General features: G+C 34.2%; 1 protein-coding gene across 1 annotated transcript in view; it reads left to right on the plus strand.

The window, feature by feature from the left end:
• The window catches only part of LOC117317700, a 93,221-nt gene that overhangs the window by 31,520 nt on the left and 41,323 nt on the right, over positions 1–20,378 (plus strand). Inside the window, exons 3-7 of the mRNA XM_033872577.1 lie at positions 104–182; positions 6,595–6,656; positions 8,882–8,906; positions 10,321–10,449; positions 15,001–15,269. Coding sequence (XP_033728468.1) covers positions 104–182; positions 6,595–6,656; positions 8,882–8,906; positions 10,321–10,449; positions 15,001–15,269 — 564 coding nt within the window. The remainder of the gene's footprint in view (positions 1–103; positions 183–6,594; positions 6,657–8,881; positions 8,907–10,320; positions 10,450–15,000; positions 15,270–20,378) is intronic.

Consider the following 20,378-nt stretch of genomic DNA (forward strand, 5'->3'; position numbering starts at 1 on the left):
AGATCCCTCCCCCTGTTCTCTCCTTGTTAACAAGAGGAGATAACCCTTGTTTTATGTTTTACCTATTACAGGAGTGATCATTCTCGTTTAATCCCTGTTTCAGATGGAGAGGTGGATTATGGTGGAGGACCAAGTATAGTGGTCCAGGATGACGACATTTCCATTGTAAATATGGACCAAAGGTATCAATTTTTGTTTCATATCTACATACAAATTAAAGCTCATATCTACATACACAGCTCATATCTACATATACAGCTCATATCTACATACAAAGCTCATATCTACATACACAGCTCATATCTATATACACAGCTCATATCTACATACAAAGCTCATATCTACATACACAGCTCATATCTACATACACAGCTCATATCTACATACAAAGCTCATATCTACATACAAAGCTCATATCTACATACACAGCTCATATCTACATACAAAGCTCATATCTACATACAAAGCTCATATCTACATACACAGCTCATATCTACATATACAGCTCATATCTACATACAAAGCTCATATCTACATACACAGCTCATATCTACATACAAAGCTCATATCTACATACAAAGCTCATATCTACATACACAGCTCATATCTACATACACAGCTCATATCTACAGCTCATATATATCTACATACACAGTTCATATCTACATACATAACTCATATCTACATACACAGCTCATATCTACATACACAGCTCATATCTACATATACACAGCTCATATCTACCTACAAAGCTCATATCTACATACACAGCTCATATCTACATACAAAGCTCATATCTACATACACAGCTCATATCTACATACACAGCCCATATCTACATACAAAGCTCATATCCACATACACAGCTCATATCTACATACACAGCTCATATCTACATACACAGCTCATATCTACATACACAGCTCATATCTACATACACAGCTCATATCTCTATACACAGCTCATATCCACATACAAAGCTCATATCTCTATACACAGCTCATATCTACAATATTACACAGCTCATATCTACATACACAGCTCATATCTCTATACACAGCTCATATCTACATACAAAGCTCATATATACCTACACAGCTCATATCTACATATACCACTCATATCTACATACACAGCTCATATCTACATACACAGTTCATATCTACATACATAACTCATATCTACATATACACAGCTCATATCTACCTACACAGCTCATATCTACATACACAGCTCATATCTACATACAAAGCTCATATCTACATACAAAGCTCATATCTACATACACAGCTCATATCTACATACACAGCTCATATCTACATACACAACTCATATCTACATATACAGCTCATATCTACATACACAGCTCATATATCTACATACACAGTTCATATCTACATACACAGCTCATATCTACATATACACAGCTCATATCTACATACAAAGCTCATATCTACATACACAGCTCATATATATACCTACACAGCTTATTTCTACATACAAAGCTCATATCTACATACACAGCTCATATCTACATACACAGCTCATATCTACATACACAGCTCATATCTACATATACAGCTCATATCAACATACACAGCTCATATATATACCTACACAGCTTATTTCTACCTACACAACTCATTTCTACATACACAGCTCATATCTACATACACAGCTCATATCTACATACACAGCTCATATCTACTTATACACAGCTCATATCTACATACATACAACGCTCATATCTACATACACAGCTCATATCTACATATACAGCTCATATCTACATACACAGCTCATTTCTACATACACAGCTCGTATCTATACCTACACAGCTCATATCTTCATACATGGCTCATATCTACATATACAGCTCATATCTACATACACAGCTCATTTCTACATACATAGCTCATATCTACATACAAAGCTGATATCTACATACACAGCTCATATCTACATACACAGCTCGTATCTACATACACAGCTCATATCTACATACACAGCTCATATCTACATACACAGCTCATATCTACATACACAGCTCATATCTACATACACAGCTCATATCTACATACATACAACGCATATATCTACATACACAGCTCATATCTCTATACACAGCTCATATCTACCTACACAGCTCATATCTACATACACAGCTCATATCTACATACACAGCTCATATCTACATACACAGCTCATATCTACATACACAGCTCATATCTACATACACAGCTCATATCTACATACACAGCTCATATCTACATACACAGCTCGTATCTACATACAAACAAAGCTCATATCTACATACACAGCTCAATTATCATATATACCTACACAGCTCATATCTACATACACAGCTCATTTCTACATACACAGCTCGTATCTATACCTACACAGCTCATATCTTCATACATGGCTCATATCTACATATACAGCTCATATCTACATACACAGCTCATTTCTACATACATAGCTCATATCTACATACAAAGCTGATATCTACATACACAGCTCATATCTACATACACAGCTCGTATCTACATACACAGCTCATATCTACATACACAGCTCATATCTACATACACAGCTCATATCTACATACACAGCTCATATCTACATACACAGCTCATATCTACATACATACAACGCATATATCTACATACACAGCTCATATCTCTATACACAGCTCATATCTACCTACACAGCTCATATCTACATACACAGCTCATATCTACATACACAGCTCATATCTACATACACAGCTCATATCTACATACACAGCTCATATCTACATACACAGCTCATATCTACATACACAGCTCATATCTACATACACAGCTCATATCTACATACAAACAAAGCTCATATCTACATACACAGCTCAATTATCATATATACCTACACAGCTCATTTCTACATACACAGCTCATATATCTACATACACAGCTCATATATCTACATACACAGCTCATATCTACATATACAGCTCATATCTACATACACAGCTCATATCTACATACAAAGCTCATATCTACATACACAGCTCAATTATCATATATACCTACACAGCTTATTTCTACATACAAAGCTCATATCTACATACACAGCTCATATCTGCATACACAGCTCATATATCTACATATACAGCTCATATATCTACATACAAAGCTCTTATCTACATATACAGGTCATATCTACATACACCGCTCATATCTACATACACAGCTCATATCTACATATAGAGCTCTTATCTACATATACAGGTCATATCTACATACACAGCTCATATCTACATACACAGCTCATCTCTGCATACAAAGCACATGTACTTATCTACTGTCGTTAAGGTGTCCCGACACTTTAACACTAGCCCTCCACCTCTGGGTTGCGAGTTCGAAACCTACGTGGGGCAGTTGCCAGGTACTGACCGTAGGCCAGTGGTTTTTCTCCGGGTACTCCGGCTTTCCTCCACCTCCAAAACCTGGCACGTCCTTAAATGACCCTGGCTGTTAATAGGACGTTAAACAAAAACAAACAAACAAACAAACATATCTGCCTACATATAGTTCATATCTGCATACATAGCTCATAGCTATACATACACAGCACTGCTTGTTATTTCTGTGTATACTCCAGCTTTGATATTTTATAAATGTGTCTTCTTAAATAAATCAGGCTCTTCTATATACTTTAATTCCTATGCAGCCTTTAAATTTTATTTAATAGCCTACAAGGATGCAATATAGCTTAAAATTATGAATTTATGAGATAATTAATGCTATATTGTATATATATAGCCTTTGCAATTACACTGCATATCAATATGTATGATATTGAAACCAGATAGAAAAGATTTCAAAATAGATATTGACATCTCAATATCAAGTCTTAAGGCAGTTATATAGTGCCTGTATTTCGAATAAACTATGGTTAAAACTGATGAAGTTAAAGAAAAATACCAATTACTTTTTCAGCTTACTTTATATGAAATATGTGTATAATGTATAACTATTACAAATTGTATATATTATGCTCAGTGATTTTCTAACCCGTACTCTACAAGGGCCTGAACGTATACATTTTCCAGTGGGAAAATACACTGGTAATTTTTGCTAATTGGGGAAATACTATCAACAGACCTATTTCATGTTTACAGATTTAGCTTTGTTAAACTTGTAGCATAAATACATCTGCTTAAAATACATAATGATCAAAATTTCTTAAAAAAAAAAAATGTACGGGACATTTGAACTATTTATGATTGGGAAAATGTGAATATATTTTGCATGGAATCGGGAAAATATACAACAAAAAATGTGAACATGAAATTGGGAAAATGCTGAAAATCTCTTTAGGTTAAGGGCCTATTTCATTTTGCACCAGATGTTCCCAAAAGTCACTGTTAGATGTTAAGTCAGAAGATAATTTGGTCTGTACTGTGACACCAGTAAATTCACTGTTAGATGTAGTCAGAAGATAATTTGGTCTGTGACACCAGTAAATTCACTGTTAGATGTTGTCAGAAGATAATTTGGTCTGTGACACCAGTAAATTCACTGTTAGATGTAGTCAGAAGATAATTTGGTCTGTGACACCAGTAAATTCACTGTTAGATGTAGTCAGAAGATAATTTGGTCTGTGACACCAGTAAATTCACTGTTAGATGTTGTCAGAAGATAATTTGGTCTGTGACACCAGTAAATTCACTGTTAGATGTAGTCAGAAGATAATTTGGTTTGTGACACCAGTAAATTCACTGTTAGATGTAGTCAGAAGATAATTTGGTCTGTGACACCAGTAAATTCACTGTTAGATGTAGTCAGAAGATAATTTGGTCTGTGACACCAGTAAATTCACTGTTAGATGTAGTCAGAAGATAATTTGGTCTGTACTGTGACACCAGTAAATTCACTGTTAGATGTAGTCAGAAGATAATTTGGTCTGTGACACCAGTAAATTCACTGTTAGATGTAGTCAGAAGATAATTTGGTCTGTGACACCAGTAAAGTCACTGTTAGATTTAGTCAGAAGATAATTTGGTCTGTGACACCAGTAAATTCACTGTTAGATGTAGTCAGAAGATAATTTGGTCTGTGACACCAGTAAATTCACTGTTAGATGTAGTCAGAAGATAATTTGGTCTGTGACACCAGTTAATTCACTGTTAGATGTAGTCAGAAGATAATTTGGTCTGTGACACCAGTAAATTCACTGTTAGATGTAGTCAGAAGATAATTTGGTCTGTGACACCAGTAAAGTCACTGTTAGATGTAGTTAGAAGATAATTTGGTCTGTACTGTGACACCAGTAAATTCACTGTTAGATGTAGTCAGAAGATAATTTGGTCTGTGACACCAGTAAAGTCACTGTTAGATGTAGTTAGAAGATAATTTGGTCTGTACTGTGACACCAGTAAATTCACTGTTAGATGTAGTCAGAAGATAATTTGGTCTGTGACACCAGTAAATTCACTGTTAGATGTAGTCAGAAGATAATTTGGTCTGTGACACCGGTGCACCAGTAAAAACCATAGCAATATGATTAATCAATATAAATATGAGGGGGAGATAACTCTCCTTTATATGATAAAAAGAAAAATCATGATAATGTGTTACATCATTTTTATTTCCTACGGTAAACGGTTTTGTTTTTAATTTTCCCTAATCTTCTATTCATCATGATCTATCACTGCAAGAAAGGTTGTATGATTGCATTAATGACAAAATATTTGTTTAAATTTCCACATTTAGGTGGGGGAACAAATTCTACTTGTAGGTAAAGTTTCTCAACATTAATTACTAAACCAGGATTCTCCCTGTAACCACTAAATATTTACAGAGGCTGGTGGTATAATTTCATCCTTATTTTGGAATTATCTATTTTTTGGAAAAAAATATTGCATGACTCTAAATTTCGTTAAAATTAGCATGGAAAGGCATAGACATGTTTTTGCAACAAAGCAAATGGTGGTAGAAACATCACTAAATATCAACTTTTATGAAAATTGTTTCATTATTTCCTGATCGTGTTGTACGAACTAGCAGCATGATGCCAGCATAAAAGCAGCATGATTCCAGCATATGCTGCATTGCAGTCCATGCTGCAAATTGATAAGGGTATATCCCCTTAAGATTAGGAATTATCAAAATTCTATACAAAAGTAGTTATGATTAGTTAATTGATTGTTATAATGATTGGACCATATAAAGTTTATATATACATATACTGTATAAGTCTCCATGATGATGTGGAGAACATGTCTTGTTAGATCAAATGGAGGTTAAGGTTTACATCTCCTGTTTTTGAAAATATTAGATCAGTTAATGTTATTGATGTGGAGTTAAAAGATATATATCATTTATGGAAAGGGTGCTGGGATCATGCTTTAATATATGAAAGCCCAACATTGTTAAAAAAAAACCATGAGATATAATGAGATAATCATGCATCATTTGTCTGTTGAGCAGTTGTGAGGTTCTGACATGATCAACAGGCACAGGTGGCACCCCGTATTGTACCAGTATTTTTTCGAACAGTTTGAAAGGCAGATGATAAAGTATGATATTTGTTTTTATGTTTTGTCAGATCTGCAGAAATGATGGAAGACCATAATGTAAACGAAGAAGATATTCCAATGGGAACTGAGGGTAAGTTTGTCTTAATTTAAGATCCCGGTCCATTCCTTAATTGTCTAATTACTCTGTATCCCTAAATACACCCAATTTCTCCATACAATGCCATGGCCAGGTTAAACACCTGTGCCCAGACTCTCTCCCGATCCCGACCTAGTTCCAGTTTTAATATTTAATTTAACTGAAAGCATTACCGAATTTGAGAGAAAAACAATTTTATTTAAGAATTTTTCTTTAAATTCTGCAATGTTTTAATATATCAAAAAGGAATTTCCTTATTTTAATATATATTATTATATATAATATCTTATTTTATATTCCTTATTTTCATTATTCTTATTTTCCTTTATTTTAAAGAAAATTATCGATGAAACTGGAATTCGAACCTGATGTACCAATATGTTAGATAAACCTGCCATCCATTTCTCTTGTCGTCCTGTTTACAGCCCGGCCGGCCCCTGTCCCAGATTAACCTGCCATCCCTATCTCTTGTCGTCCTGTTTACAGCACGGCCGGCCCCCTGTCCCAGATTAACCTGCCATCCATTTCTCTTGTCATCCTGTTTACAGCCCGGCCGGCCCCATGGCCCAGATTAACCTGCCATCCCTATCTCTTGTTGTCCTGTTTACAGCCCAGCCGGCCCCCTGTCCCAGATTAACCTACCATCCATTTCTCTTGTCGTCCTGTTTACAGCCCGGCCGGCCCCCTGTCCCAGATTAACCTGCCATCCCTATCTCTTGTCGTCCTGTTTACAGCCCGGCTGGCACCCTGTCCCAGAATAACCTGCCATCCCTATCTCTTGTCGTCCTGTTTACAGCCCAGCCGGCCCCCTGTCCCAGATTAACCTGCCATCCATTTCTCTTGTCGTCCTGTTTACAGCCCGGCCGGCCCCCTGTCCCTGGTTTTACAGCCCGGCCGGCCCCCTGTCCCTGGTTTGTCCTTACCACTACCTATAGTCACAAGCTTTGTAATAAATGTATCTACAGGCTAGAGTGATGCTGTATAATTACTAGCTGATCTTGTTAATTCATCCTTTGATGTCGGTTTTGTCATATCCATATTATAGTCAGAAAATGATACGATGATTGTGTTAGACATACACTGTGGTGGTAAATATGAAATAAGTTGTCATTGAATAATTGAGCAGGTTTGTTGAGGAGAATCCATCTTATGGCTCCGTTTACTTCTGGTAATAGTATATATCATTAGTCATGCTGTATGGTTCCATATGCCTTGCATGTGTGTGAAATTTATTCTAAATGTCAACCAGAATTGGAAAAATATGTGACATTTTCCCCCATATTGTACATGTACTTACCAAGTGTTTGGAATAGTAGATGTATTGCTAGTGATGGAATAAATCGATCTCACATGGGGTAGGGAAGGACAGCTGACACGCACTATAACGCTACTCACAATGACGTAACGTCATCATTTAGCATAACCATGTAGCAAATTGATAATGTGCTCAATTTCGACACACATTTCATGGGACATTGTCCACAGAACAGACCCATGCAAGATTCTTTTAATATATATTTGTATTTGGTACCTACAAAATATAGGTCATGAAGAGGGCAGCCCAGCTCTTTACTGTTCACAAACATAAATTATTTGTCAAAAACAGAAAATGTGGTCCAGTACCTTATATATATTTGGCAACTAAATGCTTACAGCACTTAATTTTAACCTTAACACTTTTGACGACGTAAAGTACCGTAGTTAGGTCAGTCAGGGCCCAACACATAAACTTTGATCAAATTAAGATATATGTCTGTTTATTGCGCAACACTTAAAGAGATTTTACTTACATTTTGACTGATTTCAAGGGATGGGCTAATTGGTGGACAATTATGGTAATATTAGGGGAAATTTGACTGATTGACTATCAGTTCAGATCTTTATCTTTGACATTTACCTCCCTTGTTCAGTTATTTCTTCTGTACTTACTGGTATTTTTATTTACATACATTAACATTTCAAAAAGGGTACAGAAAGCATTAATCATATTTTAAAAGTTGAAATTAATCACAAATAAAACATTCATGCATAAGACTCATATTTCATCAAATCCTGGTGACAAAATTTATGATTTTTGTTATTTTTTTCAATTTCTTGATTTTAAATGTGTTGTATTTATTATTTTCATATGTACTTGTCTTTGGAAGGAAATAAATATGTTAATTTCTTTGGAACATTTGAACCTTTTAGATTTTCACTTTAATATTTTACATTCACAGCCAACTCCTTTGACCAGAAAGAACAGTAAGTAACATTTTTTTTTTAAATTTATATTCAGTAGTATCAATAATGATACAAATTTGCATGCATACTGTATATATAGCTGTTTTAATTTCGCAGGCCTAATTTGTTATGGTAAAGTATCCCAAATCTGAACTACATTATAATTATGTATTTTGTGGATTTAGATTTTCCGGCATCACCACCTTTTCAAAATCTCCCAACAACATGTAAACATGTACATTAAAAACAGATATAGACATTTATTTCATACATAATATTTGCTGGATATCTATTTTTGTGCTTATTTTAAATGACTGTGACTATCATATTACCAACAAAGTATTAGCAGTTTTTTTTATTTAAAAAAAGATATTCTAATACACTTTATTTGGTTTAATGTATACCATGCGGTGAAGTATATACATGTTTATATAAATAAATTATTAAGTCTTTTGAATCTTTTTAACTTCACCTTTCAATATATATTCCATCGGAGGCACGATGGTCTTGCTAGTTTTGGGACACAGGGCTTCATGACAGAAGAGTCATATATATTCTGGGTCTGGGCACGGGCAGGGAAGCTGTGTTGTGTCCTTGAACAAGATACTTTACTCTGTTGTGTTCCCATTAACTCTTAACTCAGCTGTAAGTAAGTATGTGGTAGGGCAGTGCAAGAAATGTTGTGTGTAAGCTGTTTAACTCTGAAATGTGTGGTAGGGCAGTGCAAGAAATAACTCTGAAATGGTAGCTTTGGTGTATGCTCCTCAGGGAGTTGAGAAAGACATTGACTGGCTGCTAAAGGCCCATGCAATAACTACTTTGAGAATAATAATTTGTGAACTACTTTGAGACGGCAATTTTGCTGTGAAATAGCTGTTATCAAACTCCAAACTATAACTATTATTACCTGCCGTGATTTTATTGCCTACCCAATTTTTTGTATTGCCTATACCAGAGGTTTATTGTATTATTTAATGCCATCAACCACAAAGGTCATTTAAGGACAGCTTCGAATTCCCCTGTGTGAGAGCTGCATGCATTTGGTGAGTGTGTGTGTTTTGGGAGGCTGCATTATGCTTGTGTTTGTCTCCTTTTAATAGCATTAATTTAAATGCCGCTTTATAGTGCTACCACACTGAAGCATATACATGTATTGCTGAAGCGAAGACACCAAATAGGACACCCCAACCTGTCACATTATACTGCCTATCAGATTGGTCCTTAAGATAGCTGTTCTATCCCTTTCTGTGAACATTTATTCTATTAAGAAATTTTATTTATCATGGGAAGTGTTGTTTTCTTGATTTTCACTTTTGGTGAATTTCATTGTTCATTTTATCTCCTTTTGCAGAATTTTCAAAGTGTTGCATTTTCTCCATTAAATTGTTTATTGACTGTGCTGTCACCTATATATTAATGTTCTGTTTTGTTGCAGAAACTATGTGCCAACGTTGCGACCTGTGATGGATAAGCGGTTGCAGTGGTTACTAGATGCACCTCAGAACCTCAGCTTTGCTTCCGATTTATCCCAGAATACAACAACTAGCATGTCCAGTGACATCAGGTATGTATTGACCAGCAATGCCATGTGATTACCCTATATATCACCGTGGAGAAGGTAAACGGACTTGGAGGGCGCAGGACTTGTGTCCCCTTGCATTAGGGGGTGGGAAGACGCACTCGGAGGGAGCGTGAAGCGTGAATATGGCAAGAGATACATACTGCCGTCCCTTCAAGACCGATGAAAACAAAGACACGTTTCACAGCAACAAAAACATGTAAACTTCCAAAAACATGTTAGAATATTACTGATTACAATAGCATCTAAATCTGATTACTTCTGAAGTTATAGTATATGCGAGACAGTCACAGGCTCGCTGTTTTTAGCAGCGAAAACATAAACAATCCTTCGTCTCCACTGGCGTCATTAATGTGCCTTAGCTTGAGCAAATCGCGAACTCTTCGCTGAAACCAACACCCCACAACGATAGATTAGTTATTGCTGAACATGCAAAAATTAATTAAAATTAGATTAGCTATCGATATCTCTCTCCGAGATCGGATCGAAAAAGTTCATGCTCTTATATCTCTCACCATATTCACGCTTCGCGCTCCCTCCGAGTGCGTCGATGCGCCACCTAATACAAGGCGACGCAAGTCTGTTAACCTTCTCCACAGTGTATATTGTCAAAACCTAAACCCTCAGGACAAACAGTTAATAATAACTGTATATCAAGTTTCCTAATTAAAGATGTAGAGTGTTAATATAAAATTGGAAATTTGGTAAACTCTAAGTGTAATTGTTATTGAATATCCACATTTCCTAATTATTGGAATATTCTTAATAAATAGTCTCCTAATTATTGAATGTCTACATTTCCTGATTATTGAAATATTCTTTTAAACGATCATCTAATTATTGAATATCCATGCACAAACTTTCCTCATTCTTGGAATGGTCTATATAAACAGTCCCCTAATTATACAATGTTTTATAAAGTTTATTATAAACAGTCCCCTAATATAATTATACAATGATTTATAAAGTTATAATTATTATAAACAGTCCCCTAATTATACAATGTTTTATAAAGTTTATTATAAACATTCCCCTAATTATACAATGTTTTATAAAGTTTATTATAAACATTCCCCTAATTATACAATGTTTTATAAAGTTTATTATAAACAGTCCCCTAATTATACAATGTTTTATAAAGTTTATTATAAACAGTCCCGCCCCTGCGAAACGATTATGAATAATTCATGAACATTCATGAATAGTTCATGAATTATTCATGAACTAAGAAGTTCATGAATATTCTTGATTTGTTCATGAACATTTTCATGAAATTCATGAACTTAAAACTTCATGAATATTTTTTTGAAATTATGTTCATGAACATTCATGAATTATATCAAAAAGTTTTGGATTCATGAAATCATCATAGTTCATGAATGTTCATGAACATTTCCATACATGATAATTCATGAATCCTTCATGAATACTCATGAACTTAAAAATATGATGAATACTCATGAATGAAATATTCATGAACATTCATGAACCCTTCATGAATATTCATGAACTTAAAACTATGATGAATACTGATGAATGAAATATTCATGAACATTCATGAACCCTTCATGAATATTCATGAACTTAAAACTATGATGAATACTCATGAATGAAATATTTCATGAACATTCATTAATCCTGAAATCAAGATTTTCATTCATAAAATCATCATGTTTCATGAATATTCATGAACTATTCTATTCATGATAATTCATGATTAATTCATGAGTTATGAACTTATTTAGAAAATGAATTTGCATGCATTTTACCACTTAATTTCATCAAAGTTTGTCATGAACTGTATCACTATGCATGTTTGACAATATCCTTGTAGTCCTTCCATTAAAAATTGCATTCAAATGGATCCATCACTTGTTTCAAAATTCATAACTGCTTGAAATGAGTATATTTACACAATCATTTGGATGGAAAATCCTTTTAATATTCTTCAGATAAGAGTGATTTATTTTCATTATTGCATTAATTCTCATTGCACATATGATGTGTGTTTGAACAATTTAGTTAAATGGGCAATGCAATTTAAGAAATGCCAAAGCTATTTGAATATTATGTGCACTATGTAAATTTAGGTCACATGCATGGTGATTGATTTTAAGTTAATTCTTACCTATAAACAGGTTGACATATTTCCAGAGTTGAATATTTCATTTCCTGGTAGTGTTGTATTGATTATGAAACAGGTGTGAAAGATAAATACAGTAAAACTCGGATAAGTCGAAGTCGACGGGACCAAGCAAAATATTCGACTTATCCGATGGTTCGACTTATCCGTGTTTGTATACGGAGACAAAACCCAACTATCATCGGTTGTATGCAGAACAAGTGCTTGCATGATAAGATAGTCGAAAATAAGCAATACATAATAACAAAGAAATTAATTAATTGTACATTATAACAATTATTCCTTTATCTAATAAACAATATTGTGCACAGTTACAGATAAAAACAAAGTTCATGCGTAAAATAGCCTTTGACATAGACACACGATTTACACACGGGAGTCGCAAATGACAGCATAATATTCTATGAAAACGTTACATATATTATAAGAATATAAATGTATATATTGTACTCATATTATCTATCTTTAAATCCGTTTATATTGTTCTCCAATTTAACAATATTAAACAATAAACAGTCCGGGAAAATTGATCGACCGTACGCGTGCTGATTTTGTATCAAAGGTGAAGGCCGCGGTCAGTGTTTTATGGGCTGCATAATCATGCATTGCCACAATCTTTTGAACAGAGTAAAAACATTCCGCATATCATTGTTACTATTGCATCGTCGTATTCAGAATTTAGGCATATATAGATAAATCAATGACAGACAGGTATTTTTCTTTGCATTTTTCGATGGAAGATATGTAATTTATCGTTTACTTTTTCCTTATTTTTTTCGGCGGCCTTGTGCATCAAAACAGTAAACAGAACACATTGGTTTGTAGACTAAAACGTGCACATTTTATTCTTAGTTATGTATACCTGAACGTTTTACTTCACCTGAGCACCTGTATAAACAATTGGATGATGCGTAACCGACAGCCGGAAACTAATAATAGGCTCTGTTTACACCGTTACGGGTGATCGGTCACACCCGGTCAATCAGACGAGGCCAGCAAATTTTACCTGAGACAGCATGACGCCTCGATGTTCGACACAAAAATGGAAATTTTGGTATAGTTTAGAAGGGAGGGACCACAAAATATATTCGACACAACCGCAGTATTCGATTCAACAGTGTTCGAGTCATCCGTGCTTAATTTACTAAGATAAAGAAGGGAAAAAATCGGGACCGAACGAAACGTTCGACTCATCCGATGTATTCGATTAAACCGTGTTCGACACAAGTGAGTTTTACTGTACTTGCCTTCATTTGTAAAATAACATGTTATTCATCTCTATGAGAAAAGCCTCATGGCTGCCATGTATTGGAACTCTCCTGCTAGAAGTTTTTGGGCGGGAAAAATTTGGCGGGAAAATTTGGCGGGAAATTTGAAGTTTTCTTATTGTTTCCTTATTCTTCTTTAAGCCAACATCAAAATTGTAATATAGACATGGAATTAAATTTAAAACTTTTTAGATATTAAGTTTGTTATTCAATTTAAAATGTAAGGTATTTTTTTATTCAAGAAAATGTTCAATTTTAAGGTCAAATTCTCATTCATTAAAGTTCTTCAAAATTCATTACTATTTTATTCATTTTGATGAATTTTAATGAATATCATCAATGCATGAAAATTCATGAATAGTTCATAATCACATAATATTCTCATTCATTAAAGTTCTTGAAAATTCATTATCAACTGTTCTTACTATTTCATTCATTTTGATGAATTTTAATGAATATCATCTATGCATGAAAGTTCATGAATAGTTCATAATCACATATGATGAACTATCATGAATCTTAATGAATTTGTAAAATTATTCATAAAAGTTCATGAAGAGTTCATGAGAGGTATTTGATGAATATTCATGAACATTTTTTCATGAATCAAAAACTTACAGTATTCTTGAAAGTTCATGAATGATTCATGAACATTCATGAAGTCATGAATATCATCTCGCAGGGGCCTAATTATACAATGTTTTATAAAGTTTATTATAAACAGTCCCCTAATTATACAATGTTTTATATAGTTGATTATAAACTGTCTCCTTAATACAATATTTTATATTATGTTTTACTCCTAATTGTGTTGAATATTATAATCATTGGTCATCATCAAGTATGCAAATTAATAGAATATCCTATATGACTACATTTATATACATGTATATGTATTTCCTAATATCTGATAATGTTGAATATTCGATTGAATGTGCTGTACTGAATTCTCATATCATTGAACTAATTTTTTATAAAACACCTCAGCTGTTGAGGAAAACAACAGGTTAGTATCGTTTTATATATTTTCATATTTTTAGGCCTTAAATATGAAACATGTAAAATATCAGCACATCGATGTACAAGTTTACACTATAAATCTAATTACTATCTTTTATTTTGCAGTTTGGATATGCTGCTTAATGATCGTAATGAAGACCCAGAAGACATTCTAATGGGTCTTGGATTCGGAGATACTGATGAAACTGAGGACACAATCCAAAGAATCCCAGAACGCTTCCTAAGCGAACCCTCCGAACTTGATGGTATCGATATATCAGGCCTCATCAGGGATAATCCGGAGCTGAGTTGTATTTTCCAAAATTATGTCGACTCGCAGAATAGCAGCGCCGATCTCTCTGCCCAAGGTCAAAATTCTAGCGGAACTGTTGATCGTAAGTCAGAAGATTTTTTCTTAGAAAATGCTATTCATAACCTTTTGTTTAGATGTGTACCAAAACATTTTATAAATCCTTGCAGGATTTCAGAATTTTCGATTTTATGTATGAACCAACAAGAGAATGCTTCCAATGCTGAATGTTATGAAGATGATGACCTTCAACTTGAGTCTTCAAATTCAAATGACCTTGCAATGTCACAAGTTTATAAGAATTTTGCCAAGTCAACAAGACCAACAAGCCTGGACATCCGAGTTGAAAAGGAGCTTGTCACTACACCTGGGTCACCAAGAAGTTTGTCTTCCTGCTCCAGTTATGAATCATTAACAGATATATATAGTAACATATTGTTGTCTCCGGGTGAAACTCTTGTTTAAATAGTGGTTATTGTTTATAGAACTAGATCAGTTGTATTGTCTCAGATTTCTATTGTTTTATTGTCTTAGATTTCTATTGTTTCCTGTTTTATATTTACACTTGTTAAAACTTAGCACATACCATATAGCCATATGCTTCAGAGCTTTCATTGTTCACTGTTTCATGGTTTATTATATTAAATTCTCAAACTTCTTATATTTGTGTTAAGTTTCAAGTTTATAGATTGTATTTTAAACATTTTCAATGAAAATAACTCCAAGTACTTGTAGTTTTGATACTGTGGCAATAATGTACAATTTACTGGGATCATTGTGAGGTGAGATTTGTGAGATTTTTACCCATAATTTTCTTGAAAATCTCACTATAATTTCACTCCGTATATATATATATATATATATGGGGCAAAGAAGTAATTCAAACAGTGTAAACAATAAGGTTTGTTAAATTTTCGAGGCAATCCGCCCCTTTATCAAAACACAAAAAATCACAAATACAAACACATAATATATATAAGAAGTACTGGAAATACAATAAAATACAATAAGAATAATGTTTTAGTAACTGGAGAAACCACAATGAACCCTTCGGCAAACGTGGGCCGAAGGCGGATACTAGCGTGACTGCATCATGTTCAAACACTAGAACGCTATGCGACCAACGGCAGAGATATTTTGAATTCCCCCGCACGTGAAAGTATTCCGAAGAGTTCAAAGACGATTCGTCCCTAAACACTGCTAGTGGACGACATTGCATTCATATAAAAAATGTTGCATAAACAAACCTTATTGTTTACACTGTTTGAATTACTTCTTTGCCCCATATAATCATTACAAGTAATTCGTATCCTCCATACATTTATGTGAGGATCCAGTGTTATCTGGATTATACTGTTAATATTACTTCTTTGACCCTTATATATATATATATATATATATCAATATAATTGGTCATGTAGTAATAATGACAGTACAGACAAGTTAATTGTCTGAACTGTCGTTATTATTACATGACCAATTCACTATTTCCAGTAATATGTGTCCAGCAAATTAAACATCTGTTTCTTAGGATTGAGTACCCATATCATTGTTGATATTTACTAGAACCTAAATATATATATATAAATATACAATGTATATATATATATATATCCAAATTAATAACAAGCCCCAAGGTTGAAACACTGACTTTCCAATTGATCCTATTCCACAGAATGGGAAGGTGGAATAAGAAATGCTGGCATACCTGACAAGGGGAGTAACTCTGGCACACTCCTGGTTAAATACTAGTCCTGTAGTGGAACTCTTCAGAGATATCACCATAAGTTATTCACTGTGGTTTTATTGATGCTAGTCCTCATCTCTGTATGTTTGTGTTGGTAATGTCTGTTTGCATGCTGCTCCAGAAGAAATATACATACCATATGGTGAAGATGATAGCTAGCTGACATAAGTCTAAACACATTGTCAATCAAGATGAAATCGATCATTCCAATTTCTTAGTATAATTTTCTCACCTATATGTTTTTCAAAGATACTTCCATGGCTCAAAATGTGATTAAAAAAATTCTGTCAAAATTGAAATATTTGATGGTTATGAAAAATGATCTCTGAAAAAGAAACTTTCAGAGAAGTATTCATTAATGGGAATGAATATAATGTTAATTTCACAGGTTTAAAGAGAAACCAAGAATATCGGTTACCAGGCTGATCCTGCTGTATAGAAGAGACATGAGAATTTTCTGACAAAAATCTTGATTTCAGACTTTTATCTCATGTTGGCTGTATAATGTTATTTTAATATTTCATCATAGAATACACACTACAAATTGGGATTTCAGACTTTTTTACATTCAGCTGCTCTCATCCCTGATGGAAATTTGTTTCTGAGCTTGAATAATTAATTTAATTGATAAGTGATGTAAGAAATAAAACATTTAATTTTCCAGCCCGTTACTCTTAATTGATTGATTTTGTGTTTTTAAATTTTCATCTGTAAAGTTGGCTATCAATGATGAATGAGTTAAAGAAAATTGAGTTAGTATATTAGTGGATCAGGTGATTCTGCCCTACTGCTGTCTTTTCCTGTTGATACACTGATCACACGGTGTAAACTGATAGATTAGTCGCTTATTTACATCAGTGGGATGTTTTTCATTTCCTGTTTATTCAAGAGTATTTGATTGAAAATGCCAATGGAAGGGAAAGTACAAAAGGAAGAGATCGGAAATTTTCAGGGCGAGGATATACTATCAACTTTGGGTACATACTGTCTTCATTTATGTCCAATTAAACAACTATCAGGTCTATAGATGTGATGGTCAGATCAACTTCATCGGTGCATTTCCATGATATATGCACTTGTCTATTCTAAATGAAATGGGAAAAAAATACCAATGATTTCAACTAGGATTTCTTCAAACACACATTATAAACGGTCAAACATTTTATTAAGCCGTTCAGCAATACCATCTTGTATTTAATTAGGTGGTTTTTCTCCGGGTACTCCGGCTTTCCTCCACCTCCAAAACCTGGCACGTCCTTAAATGACCCTGGCTGTTAATAGGACATTAAACAAAAACAAACCAAACCAAAATTTAATTAGGTGTATTAATTCTATTTTGCTGAAAACATAAGTTGGAACATAACCTGTTTTGGAACCAGGTCTACATTTATCAATAAGCTCCCACCCATTAAAATCCCTTTATCTCAATTACTAGAGGTGAGGGGCTTATTGCTTGTCAAGTATGGTGTGTCTGCCTTAAAAAATCCTAATATGTCACATAAGTCACTTTTGCTTTATAGTATAAGTCAATACCATAAAAAAACTTGCTCAGCATACACAGTGAGTTTTATAGCTACCTGGTATAATAAAAATGTTCAGATTGATATATACACTGCCATCAGCAAGTTCCTATATACATGTACTTTGGTGACAATATTTCAAAATTCAGTTAATATGATTATAGTATTGTGTATTGTTATTGTTTTTTCTGAAAACTTCTTATAATAATTTTATTGTCTAATGAATAGTCAGTACAGGTATTCATTACCTACAAATCAATAAAATGAATCATTTTTTTGCAATTTTATGTTTTTTTTTAGTTTTTTTTTTTTAGAAATTTTGTTAAAACTAAATTTTTCATAAGGATATTAATTCATTGGGTGTAAATGTCACAGCAGCAACCACCTTGTTTGTATATATAAACTTATGTTGACAGATTTCTTCTGTTAATTGATCTGACTCATCAATCAAGCCCAGAATTAATCATCACAGTAAATCTATGACTAAGAGGGCTTAGTGAAAAAAACATGTATCACTGTGTTCACAACATTCCATGGCCTTTTTATCGCTCAATTGCTTTTAATTTTATCTGTCTGAATTTGTTGGGCCTCAAACATCAGCGTTAGAAATCATTCATGGCTATTTTAATTCTAACTCATTTTGATTCATCAAATCTGACATAAGCTTATTGTCAGACACTGTCGTAAAGTATGGGTGGGCTTATTGTCAGAGACTGTGTCACACACTAGGGATAGCCTTATTGTCAGAGGCTGTTGTACAGTTTTGGTACAGGCTTATTGTCAGAGACTGTCATACAGTAGGGATAGGCTTATTGTCAGAGACTGTGTCATATAATAGGGATAGACTTATTGTCAGAGACTGTGTCATACAGTAGGGATAGACCTATTGTCAGAGACTGTGTAATACATTAGGGATAGACCTATTGTCAGAGACTGTGTAATACATTAGGGATAGGCTTATTGTCGGAGACTGTATGATACAGTTAGGGATAGGCTTATTTTCAGAGACTGTCATACAGTTTGGGTATAGGTTTATTGTCAGAGACTGTCATACAGAAGGGATAGGCTTATTGTCAGAGACTGTCATACAGTAGTGATAGGCTTATTGTTAGAAACTGTCATACAGTAGGGATAGGCTTATTGTCAGAGAATGTGATACAGTTTGGGTATGGGTTTATTGTCAGAGACTGTCATGCAGAAGGGATAGGCTTATTGTCAGAGACTGTCATGCAGAAGGGATAGGCTTATTGTCATAGACTGTATGATACAGTTAGGGATAGGCTTATTGTCAGAGACTGTGTCATACAGAAGGGATAGGCTTATTGTCAGAGACTGTATGATACAGTTAGGGATAGGCTTATTTTCAGAGACCGTCGTACAGTTTGGGTATGGGCTTATTGTCAGAGACTGTGTCATACATTAGGGATATGCTTATTGTCATAGACTGTATGATACAGTTAGGGATAGACTTATTTTCAGGGACTGTCATACATTAGGGGTAGACTTATTGTCAGAGACTGTATCATACAGTTAGGGTTGGGGCTTATTGTCAGAGACTGTGTCATACAGTAGGGATAGGCTTATTGTCAGAGACTGTCATACAGTAGGGATAGACTTATTTTCAGAGACTGTCATACATTAGGGATAGACTTATTTTCAGAGACTCATACATTAGGGATAGACTTATTTTCAGAGACTCATACATTAGGGATAGACTTATTGTCGGAGACTGTCATACAGTAGGGATAGACTTAATTATTGTCAGAGACTGTGTCATACAGTAGGGATAGACTTATTGTCAGAGACTGTCATACATTAGGGATAGACTTATTGTCAGAGACAGTAGTACAGTTCGGGTACAGGCTTATTGTCAGAGACTGTCATATAATAGGGATAGGCTTATTGTCAGAGACTGTGTCATACATTA

The sequence above is a fragment of the Pecten maximus genome, chromosome 19 (genome assembly GCF_902652985.1).
Source record: "Pecten maximus chromosome 19, xPecMax1.1, whole genome shotgun sequence".
In the NCBI taxonomy this organism is placed as follows: Eukaryota; Metazoa; Mollusca; class Bivalvia; order Pectinida; family Pectinidae; genus Pecten; species Pecten maximus.